We start from the raw sequence: 10,748 nt of genomic DNA, 5'->3' as shown, positions 1-10,748 counted from the left end.
CTTAAATTACTCAAATGGTTGCTAATCTTTATATATGTACTAAAAGAAATATTCCAAAAATTCAAATAAGATAAAATAAGTTAAATTAAATTATAATAGAATAAAATAAAATAAGAAAATCACCGGAGTCAAACCCTATAATTAGACGACGGCTGTCCCCGGATTGCTTCTTCTCCCTACCCTCCCCCTCTCTCTCCCGCGTTTGGAAGAGAAATGCAGCGGAAATGAGGAGCCGATGGCTGATCTCGGCTTTCTCGAGAACCCTAACCCTAGCTTGCTCCCACCCGGTGCATTGCCGCCGCTTCTCCTCCTCCGCCACCGCCGCCGCCGCCACCACCGCTGTGGCCGTGAAGAAAGTGACGAAGTCCAACTTCGAGCCGGCGCTGGAGGACCTCCGGCTCCGGGTCCGGGAGGCGGACTTTGTCGCCATCGATCTCGAGATGACCGGCATCACGAGCGCCCCGTGGAGGGACGCGTTTGAGTTCGACCGCTCCGACGTCCGGTACCTCAAGGTGAAGGATTCGGCGGAGAAGTTTGCCGTGGTGCAGTTCGGGGTCTGCCCCTTTCGGTGGGACGGGGCCAAGGGCTCCTTCATCGCGCACCCGTGAGTTATTTTCTCCTTGAATCCAAGTGCTAGGGTTTTGGCTTTTAGTAAGGTAGGGTTTGGAGTGTAACTTTATTTGGCGGTACAACTGCAACCAAGAGAAAACTGGGATTTGCGGGTAGGAAGGAGCATTTTGCTTGTTATTCAAAAAGTTCTTTCTTTTTTTTTAAAAAAAAAGCTTTGGATATTGTTTAACAGCAAATAAACTGCTGGAAGCTTTAATTGACGGATTTAGAGGCTATTCCGGTGGCTACTGTTGCTATTAGCCCATAAGCGGAATGGTAATCCCTGTGTTGTTGCTGATGTGAAACCAAAGAGTAGTTCTTTTCGTTGTTTCTTGCATTGCATAAAAAATTATCTGTTCTTTAACAGTTAAAAACCTTTTTAAAATGTAGGTAGGAAATTTCAAGACAATTATAAATTATTTAGTGATAGAAATTGCTATTTTGCGATGCAGGTCCCTTTAGCATTGCTTTTGAAAACCTTTTACATCTGCTCAGACATCCTCCATCACGGAATCAATACCATTGTAAATTTATTTTGGCATTTGTGAGATTTGAACATGACACTACGATAGAATGTCATAGTCACATCAATGGAATGTTCGAAATTTTGCATGTATATTTGATTTCTCTTACTGAAGGACGTTGTAATGGAAGTACTGTCACATCATATGTCAACCGTTCTAAGTGCTGCTCATATTCTAATACTTATTGTTGATTGGCATGTCAAACAATTGGGATAATAATTGTTAGTTGTTGGGCTGAATGCAAGAAGGGAGGGAGACAAATACAATAATGCACACACGCATGAAAATGCACAGACATAGAGAGGGAGGGAGGGAAAGACCATCTGATCCAATTCACAGGATCGGGGGGGTTATTGATTATGTCAGCATGTTAGGGACTCATGGATTATGGTAGGCATATCTTTGAGGACTTCTTGTAATTTTAAATTGTTATAATTTCACAGGTTAGCTTTAAGGCTTAGTTTAAATCTTAACCAGCAATTATTGTTTCGTTTAATGGATGGCTTATGGATCAACAATTAGCCCGGCATTCGACATTGCAACTGGCTCAAAATATGTTTTCAACCGTTTGAATTGGTGTTGATATTTTGAACCAAGGAATCTTTTAACACAAAATGTGGGGCCTGCCATGAATGCTACTTGGTCACTCAGTTTGAGCTTAAATTACCAAGGAGCAACCTTTCTAGGTTTCTGTATTATTGGGATGAGTCAAGATGGCTAGATGAAGAGGAAAGAAGGCATTTCTTGACATACCAACATATTTTTATCTTTGAGGCACCAATTTATAAGCCAAAATGCAAACCTAAAGCACAACATTCAACAACTTTTTTATGAATCTTATTATTTTGTTCAATCTCCTTATTCACCAGCTGATGCAACTCAGGAACATAGGTACATTTTGCGGGCAGCTTAAAAGTTTGCTATCATTTGGTAGAGTCTCCTTATTCTCCATGGCTGGAAACATTCCAAGGGGATATCTAGCGAATTCTACGCTATAATTCAATAATCTATAACCAAAATTGTTTTGTTTTTAAGCATTCTCAACTCTGCTTTTTCCTAGTATTTGTTTTCTTTGGATGACCGTCTTACATCACTCCTCGTGAAGTGCTTTTGACGAATTAGGTCGGCTATGTAGAGTTACATTTTTTTACTTTTATGTGCGAATTTATACTTTATCTTCTTTTTTTTTCTGTCTTGTTATGCTTCTGTTCTTTAGAGGATCTTTTACTTTCTTTTCCCCCACATGATTCGCATAAGGATTATTCTAGTCAGTGGTGACTTATTTATTGATCATCAATAGGCATGTTTGGTTACTAGGTTGATAGCCTTCATTAGGAAGACAACTGATTGGTGATGAAATAAATTTTCTGATTGCTACCATTTTTTTAATGTTTTGTACGTATGTATCTTTATGATGGCATTTTTTCTTTTATGATTACCATTCTCCCTTGTTTTACTTGGCAGGCACAATTTCTATGTATTTCCTCGGAAGGAACTTCCAGTCGATGGACCATCATATGAATTTCTCTGCCAGACAACTTCAATAGACTTTCTCGCCAAATATCAATTTGATTTCAATGCATGCATACATGAAGGTCTGGAATACTTTGCTCCATGCTCTTAGATAGTTTTTAGTATGCATTGCTAGCATAATGGTCTCAATTAAGAGTATATATTAATGATGCTCATCTTTGCTTGCATTCTGCATCTTCAAGTTTCTGTCATTGTTACTGGGGAGGCTAATGATATGTGGTCTACCATCAGAGTGTCCAGTGGCTTGGAAGCACCTATTTCCGAGTGTGCTAGTGCCATATATGTATTAGTTGATCTTTCTGACCCAATTGTAGTTAATTATTATATTGTTCTTATGGTCATACACCTGATCAGTCTTCATTACCAAGATACTGTTAAATGGTTATGTTCTTCATGTATTTACAACATTTGGATAATCTCAGGAATATCTTATTTATCCAGAGCACAAGAGGCAGAAGCTCTCCAGACCTTATCTTCAGCATACAAGGATGAATTCAATAATTCCTTATATAACCTGGAAGAGCATGTAGAAATACCATTATTGAGAACTGCTGATCTTATTTTCACTGAACGGATGAAGAACAGATTCCACCAATGGTGTGATGAATTAATAAAGAGTCCAGCCAAGAACTATCGTTTGGAAGAAAATTCTGATAGCAATAAAATGCAATTTCAGACAGTTTTCTTTAAGATGCGTCCGGCAGTTTTGCTGGATGGCTTCAGCTCCCACCAACTGAAGTTGATTCGGCTGGTAATGAATTTTGTTTTACATTTTATTTACTTTGATGATCAACATGGCTTTAAGAATTGAACAGGTCTCTGTGATTCTTATTTTCTTCTAGTTCTGTTGAGAACTTCTTATCCCTCTAGCCCAGATGTTAATCTTCAAAACTTGTTACCGAATAGTCTTTCTAGTGCTACCCACTATATGATGCATCTCCATTCTCCAGCACTCTCTGACTTACCCTACTTGCACTTCTCTCTTCAATTTTAATATTTCCATCAAAATTAAATTTTGCATTTCTTTCTTGATTATGATATCAATTTGGCTGTTAATTTCAAGGTCCAGGTTTTAGGATGGCCAGTTCATCCTAATTTCAAACATGATATGTTCCCAAGATTGCATGCCAAGTATTTCAGTGATGTAATTTTGCATCTAGATTAAATTGCTATATGTGCTGGGCTCTTTTCGTTTGTTGGCTTGATGAATTTGGGTCTTCATTTCAGCCTATTCTATCACATCCAGAAAAACAAAATCATAGTTCTGTAATCTGATTTTGATCCAAATAAAATTGGAATCCATCAGGTTCATATCTTCACCAATACAATATCTGGTGATGTTTATGATTTAATTTGTGATTTGAATTATGCTGATGAAAGATGGCAATAGGCTTCAGAATTTTTTAAGTTATGCCCATTTGATTACAATCCTTGATGCATAATTCATGATTCATCTCCAATTTTAAAAAATGAGGTTCATCTTTCCAACTCCAATCACAAGATTAGATATCAAACTCAAATGGGCCTGCAGCTATTTTTGCAGAAGTGCAGGATATGTTATGAACTTTTCCCAACTCATTCGCTGCAAGCATGTGCATCATATTCACTACTGCATTAAATATGGAAGGAAAGCGACATAATACAGGGCATGGTGGTTGTTGAGGTAAAAGCTGATGGTAGATGTTATTAACTCACAAAGATTTCTACCTGCCCTATCATTTATTACAATCATTCCAATCACTGAGGTTTTTTAGGCGATTGATGGATGTAAAACCAGATATCAATGAATAACCTGAAATTCAAGAAATATGCTGATACCAAGATATTGAGCAACAGTTAAAATCCTATGAATTCTTTACTTAATCAACTATTCATTTTCACCAGCTATGGATTGCAGAAATTTTGTTTTTCCTTTCTTTGTAACATCATAGCAGGTTAAGTTTATATTCTGATATGTATTATCATGTATTCTGCTGACTATTTGTTTCTGAGTCCACAGGTTTTAAGAAAGCACTTCAAAGACCTTGTATACGTCCGTTCTGTTGATGAAAATGCCATGTGGAAAAAGATAGTAGTATACACAGACTCTGAGGAGGACAAGGCATCTCTTAGGGTATGATACAAAAAAGAATGCAAAGTAGTTGGCTTTTATTATAAGCTGGCAAACTACATCTGTTCCCATTCCATCTCTAGTCCCAAATTCCCAAATCGATCAGCCAGTATCAGGTTATATGGTTTTAGTTGTTCCACAGTTAAATTTCTGTTTTTGCATGGTAGAGAACTTGGCTGGAAAAAAAAAAATCCATGAAAAATTATAAATTTACTCTTCTAGATAATGAAATTTCTATATGTTCTGGACTCTGGAAGCTCTATTATTTCATCATTGAAAAGAAATTGGTGTCAGATTTTCTTTCGTTGTGTGTCACAATGATTGTTTTTATGAAATTGATACAAAACAAATACTCTACTAGACCCCCTGTGAATTGAGCATGTTTGTTGATGTTGCCAATGTAGTCCTTGCAAAAAGTAAAAATAAGGCCCAGCAAGAACCTTATAGTCTTGAAAACTAAGAGCTAGTGTTCTCATATGCTGAACATTATACTACCTTAATCTAAAGATTGCTATACTTATTTTGGATGGTATAAGAAAATTGAAACTATTAATTTAAAGAAAAGCCCAATTATTTCAAGTAGTTGTTTAATGGTGATATTGTTAGTTGTTTCCTTTATGTAGGACAAGGAAGGCAACTGCTTTTAGGAACCCCATCTTCTAAATCTGTTTCTTTGTTTCTGCATAACAAATATAGTAAAACTTGGCATTCCTATGTCACAGAAGGAGGTCCAAGAAGATCTACTCAGGAATACAGAAGCACGGGTTAGGTCAGCTGTGGGATTTCGCCATGTTATAGATCTTCTCACATCAGAAGAAAAACTGATTGTTGGCCACAATTGTTTTTTAGGTACGTCTCTTTTATATAACTGTTTTTGCACCTGTTGCCAACAATACTGGGTTCTGTTGGTTGCCACCTCTCATCAGCATGTAAGCTGGGGGATGGTCCCATGTGTGAACTTAGGTGGTAGCATTGTTACCGTTTTTCTCAAATTATTTTTATATATAAACATGTATCTACCATGTCTTTCTCAGTCGCTTCTTTCACATGAAACAGATATTGCACATATATATTGCAAATTTTTTGGTCCTCTCCCTTCATCAATGGTCGAATTTGCATTAGCTGTGCACAAAAATTTCCCACGCATAATTGATACCAGGCATCTCGTGAACTCCAGCCATGTAATTCAGTACCTGATGAAAAGGAGTAGCAAATCACTCTCTTCCATTTTTTCGCTGTTGTGCCCAAGGATTTCCTCTCCATCCCTGCATGTTGCTTCTAATTCATATGTGAAAGTTGAGGTGCAAGCAGATGAAACCGGGTATACTTTTCATGCTCACTTTGTGGAAATATTTCTCATTCTATGAGAGCCGTTGCACAAGTTCCATGTAACTGCTTATATTATTGATGGTACTTACTTCTAGATCCTTAGTGCATGTTGGCATTTATGAATTTGGTATTTGTTCTACTCTTTTCCCCCTCTTTCGTTCTTATTCACATTGAATCTGAATCTGAAAAGGCATAAAGTGCACACACTCAGCCCTGTCATCTCATTTTGACCCAAAGTAACAATGACCTTCATTTGGCCATAGCTTCAAGTCAATGTTTACCAAAAATAACAGTTTAAAAATATATATTAAAATACCATTCTTGCATCTACTTGTTACAATTCTTCATTGTAGGGGAAAAAGAAAATTTTATTTCTGGATTTCTGTAGAAAACTTAGTTGTATGGCTGCAAATCCGATTTTCACAGGCTTGCCTTGTGTTATGCGGTCTTGCTCTCTTTTCAGCCAAATGGAAAAAGTTAAAACAATACCTGCAGGAGATCATTTTTTTAACTTGTTGAGATTGAACAGTTACTACTTTATAAGACATAGCAGACACAAAATTTTTTGTTCCACAGTGCTTCACTGAGAAGCCTGTGCTTATAGTTTTGAAGGAATCTAGTTGCCTAGTGATGCAGGCATAGTGTCTGTTTTTCTATTTGCTTTTATATTATTAACAGGTGAGTTGTTAGTTAAATGTCTTTTCTTGTAGTGCTTTTGACTAGTCATGCAAAATGCAACAGGAAAAGATAAAATAGCCCAATGACCTACCTGTGTTGTGCTCTTAATTCTGTAGCTAACCAGCCTACTTGATAGCTTTTCTCCAGGTTTCTGATTAGTTGTACAGCTCAGTCAACTTGTAATCATAATATTCTGATTGCCCCATTTCCTGAGTTCATCAATCAAAATTGAAAAAGTAAAAATTCTGGGTTTCTGTTTGTGTATCTCCTGCAGGTCATCTTGCTTTAACTCAGGTGCCAAGCATGAAGCAGGGTATGATGCTTTTATGACCGGATGTGTCTTTGCTCAGGCATGCAGTCACTTGGGCATGAAATTTGAACTCCACTCACCATCAATCGATTTTTCCAAAAATGATAAGATCCAGAACTATATGAATCTTCTATACCCCAGCTGGAACAGTGGAACAGTCATTGATCTGAGTACAGGAATTGAGAATCCTGATTCAAGTTACAAGCGTAGATATCCTCAGATAGTGTTTTCAAACATTGTCCTTGTCTGGGGATTTCCATCCAATATCAAGCCCAAGGATTTGAAGGAATGCGTGTGTAAAGTTTTTGGTCCAGATTCCATCACATTGATTTTTTTTGTGGATTCAACTGCTGCGCTTATTCAGTTCAGCAAGGAGGACTTAGTGAATGAGTTTTTGATTTTGAAGGATAACTTGGAGAGCAATGATGACCCGATATCAGTGTTGCACCCTCTTGCAAAGCTGTTGGAAGGTGGCAACACCCATGCTGCCAATTATGAGACTTATAGGGACATTTGTGGCTCTTCTATATCAAAGGTTTTGTTTGTGGATCAAGCTGAAGCAGTTGGCATTAGATGGAAGACCAAAGTGGAAAATGGGAGTGGGGAAACCCAGAAATTTGCCAGTAGTAGTGAAATTACACCAGGAGACAATTCACCTGCTGTGAAACAGGTTATTGGAAAGAAAAATGATCCCAAAAGGCAATCTCATCACCAAGTTTCATGTGAAGATATTTTAGATTCTTTACATGCTTCCAAATTATTATTTGAAAAGCAGGTCAGAAGTACACGGTAATATCGCATAGACAGGCTGCAGTACATTTTTGGTCCCATTTGCCAGTGATTATCTGATTGTCTACTGTATTACTATCAAACAAATTGAGGGCGACATTTGTAGAATGGAAATGTCACTCTTGATTGATTGCCTTTACTCTCTAAGGTGGTGCTGGTTTTTGCTGCATTCACCAAAGATCTCTATCAACTATGGCATTGTATTTGTAAGTGGAATTTCAGATATGTAGGTTTTATCTTTTGGAGCTTCATTTTTCACAGTTCGTCAGTCTCTTGAATCTCTATCCTTCTGCAACAATGTTGAAAAGTTGCCCTACAACTAGAGTCACCTTACAGTCAATAAGTTTTCTGGCAATCATAATTTTGTACCTTTTATTTTGGTGAATTAAATTTTCTACCTTTGCTCATATTATGATGGGAATGTAATTGCTCATTTTCTACCTTACAGTCAATAAGTTTTCTGGCAATCATAATTTTGTACCTTTTATTTTGGTGAATTAAATTTTCTACCTTTGCTCATATTATGATGGGAATGTAATTGCTCATTGTCTACCTTACAGTCAATAAGTTTTCTGGCAATCATAATTTTGTACCTTTTATTTTGGTGAATTAAATTTTCTACCTTTGCTCATATTATGATGGGAATGTAATTGGCTTGTTCCCCTTTCTTTTTTTTTTTTGTTTTTTAATCTCCACCATTATTCATACGAATCATGAACATAAAGGCTGGTTAGGATAGAATCTTCCATGCATGAATGTCAATGAAACGAGGAAGCCTCAAAAGTTTTTCCCGGTTAGATAATTTGTTTTGTGCTATTAAATGGGGACCTGTACAATTGAAAGAGTAGCTGCCGGCAAGGTATGTGCTGTATTTTTGCTGCAAAAATTTCTGTAAATATGGGGATGCACTATTTATATTTAGATAGAACTGGTGCAATATTTTGATATCATGTGTTTAATGTTCAGATCAGATATGAGACTTTGCCTTTTAATGATGATGTGCTTGGAGGGTTTACAAGTGCACTATTTTTCATTTCGTGTATTTGTACTCTGCCTTTTTATGATGATGTGCTTGGAGGCCTTAAAATTGCACTATTTTTCATTATATGTACTTGTGGCTTTCTCAAGTTAGAGACCCAAAAGGAGCGCTTTCGGGACTTCAATCAACAATCTACGAAATGTGGTAATGTGAATGCTGCTGCACCATGCGGGAAATATCATTTACTATTGCAGAGACTAGTATTAAGCTTGTTCCAATGCACATGATGCTTTGCTTGAACATGAGCAGCTAATTGTACAGATGTTGGATACTTTCAAAAGCAGCATGCTCAAATTCCTCAACACCACTGTACTGGTGAGATGTACCAAATTTGTCCATATGACAGAGAGCTACAGGATGGTGCTGCTGGACTGAAAGGAGAGGATGATATGACTGCCGGTTTAACTGCTTAGTGCCAGGCTGAGGAGCATGAGGGTGGTTTTCTTGGTTAGTAGAGTTATGTGGAATAGGAAGTTGATGAAACCTGCATAGGTACTGGGCATATTATGCTATTCAAGGACTAGGGATGAGCTCAAGAACACTGTATAAGAGCCTTTCATCTTAATTGAGTGGTCATTCTGGTTTCTGACATACATTTCTAAGTGCAGTTTGGATTGTCAAGGATGAAACAAATCTGATCTTCGTGTACAACAGTTGCAGCCTATAGGATTTGAATCAACATTTCTAGTTAACGTTTTCATAGAAATTTAACAAAATTTATTGTTATTTGCATGTGTGCTGACATCAGTATATATAGTGGATTGTGTAACTGATGATATTGTTCAGAAAATGATGAAGGTGAATAGGTAAATAATCGACTTCTATTCTCGAGATTAAAGTCATTTGCTCTCTAAGTCCTGCCCAAATCAAGTAGTCCTAGCTACAATCCTCCATGACTCGGTGGGTTTAAGATGCCATCATGTCCATCTTAAGCTCGATTAGAAGCCAAAATATTTTCCCCTTCTCGCAATGGGGATTGTGTTGGATCTTTTGCCTGAAAGACCATCTGAGTCTTTTGCATGCAGAGGACCGCCCAAACATGCTTTAAAACGCGTGACCATGCATGATCTAGTGCAAAGAGTGCGATCAGATTTTCTGCATTGCGAAGCTTACAGCAAGTCAGCAACTGAACTAGCTTTCCATGGCACATAAAAGCAGTATTGCAGTCATGCCATTGATATACAGGGATCTCCATATGGCCGCAAATTAGTTTTCAGATCTTCAGTTCCAAGCATTGATCCTTATGGAGATGCATTTGTGATAGTAGTTCATACTTTCTGAAGCGCGTAGCAATAAAAAACATGCAACAATTATATTTACGAATCACCTTAGAATATTGAAGTACTAATACCACAAGCAGCTGCATAACATTTTTTCTAATAATGCCGAAGTCCAAAATTCCTGCAGTAGATAGCATGTTGATGTAACATATAAATAATCACCATAATGTCGACTAGTATATTTAAAGCAGACCACAAATAGTTGCTGATGGTTATTTGTAGTTTCAACTGCGATCTGTGTTTTGCTACTGGCCGTTCAAGATTTCAACCTAGTTCATTAAAATGTCTTGTTTTCCATCTGGAATCTACCATGGTAGTGTTGGACGAAACTTTATACATCACCTTCATCCACTGTTAGATATAGTTAGCAAAATGATCATTTGGATTTTCTGAAACAGTTCACAACAAATGATCGATCCTAGCGATGATAATTGCATGATATAGCCAAACATAAAGTTTTTAAATGTTACACATCGCGGTATACAAGTTCACAAATGCATATATTAATAAACCAAAGGCTTGTGCCAGTTATTTAAATTACCCCAGT

At 37.2% G+C, this 10,748-nt stretch overlaps 1 protein-coding gene across 2 annotated transcripts; it reads left to right on the top strand.

The window, feature by feature from the left end:
* Positions 1–156: 156 nt before the first annotated feature.
* LOC103720691 (poly(A)-specific ribonuclease PARN) lies at positions 157–8,401 on the top strand. Of its 2 annotated transcripts, none has more exons than XM_008810523.4 (7): positions 157–604; positions 2,598–2,728; positions 3,089–3,417; positions 4,666–4,779; positions 5,502–5,625; positions 5,833–6,097; positions 7,058–8,401. In XM_008810523.4, the coding sequence occupies exons 1-7, from the start codon at positions 225–227 to the stop codon at positions 7,884–7,886; spliced, it is 2,172 nt and encodes a 723-aa protein (XP_008808745.1). In that variant the 5' UTR covers positions 157–224; the 3' UTR covers positions 7,887–8,401. The 2 variants fall into 2 exon arrangements, with proteins under 2 accessions (XP_008808745.1, XP_008808744.1); XM_008810522.4 differs by having other exon boundaries at positions 5,499–5,625.
* The last annotated feature ends 2,347 nt before the right edge of the window (positions 8,402–10,748 follow it).

The sequence above is a fragment of the Phoenix dactylifera genome, chromosome 1, assembly GCF_009389715.1.
Source record: "Phoenix dactylifera cultivar Barhee BC4 chromosome 1, palm_55x_up_171113_PBpolish2nd_filt_p, whole genome shotgun sequence".
Taxonomy (NCBI): Eukaryota; Viridiplantae; Streptophyta; class Magnoliopsida; order Arecales; family Arecaceae; genus Phoenix; species Phoenix dactylifera.
This window is presented reverse-complemented; position numbering and strand designations above follow the sequence as displayed.

What these genes read in the sequence shown, in the direction of transcription:
- LOC103720691 (XM_008810522.4), top strand. Translation starts at nt 225, where the DNA reads ATGAGGAGCCGATGGCTGATCTCGGCTTTCTCGAGAACCCTAACCCTA. An exon ending in GGCTCCTTCATCGCGCACCC is followed by an intron (nt 605 to 2,597) that starts GTGAGTTATTTT and finishes TTTACTTGGCAG; the next exon opens with GCACAATTTCTATGTATTTC. An exon ending in AGGACAAGGCATCTCTTAGG is followed by an intron (nt 4,780 to 5,498) that starts GTATGATACAAA and finishes CCTATGTCACAG; the next exon opens with AAGGAGGTCCAAGAAGATCT.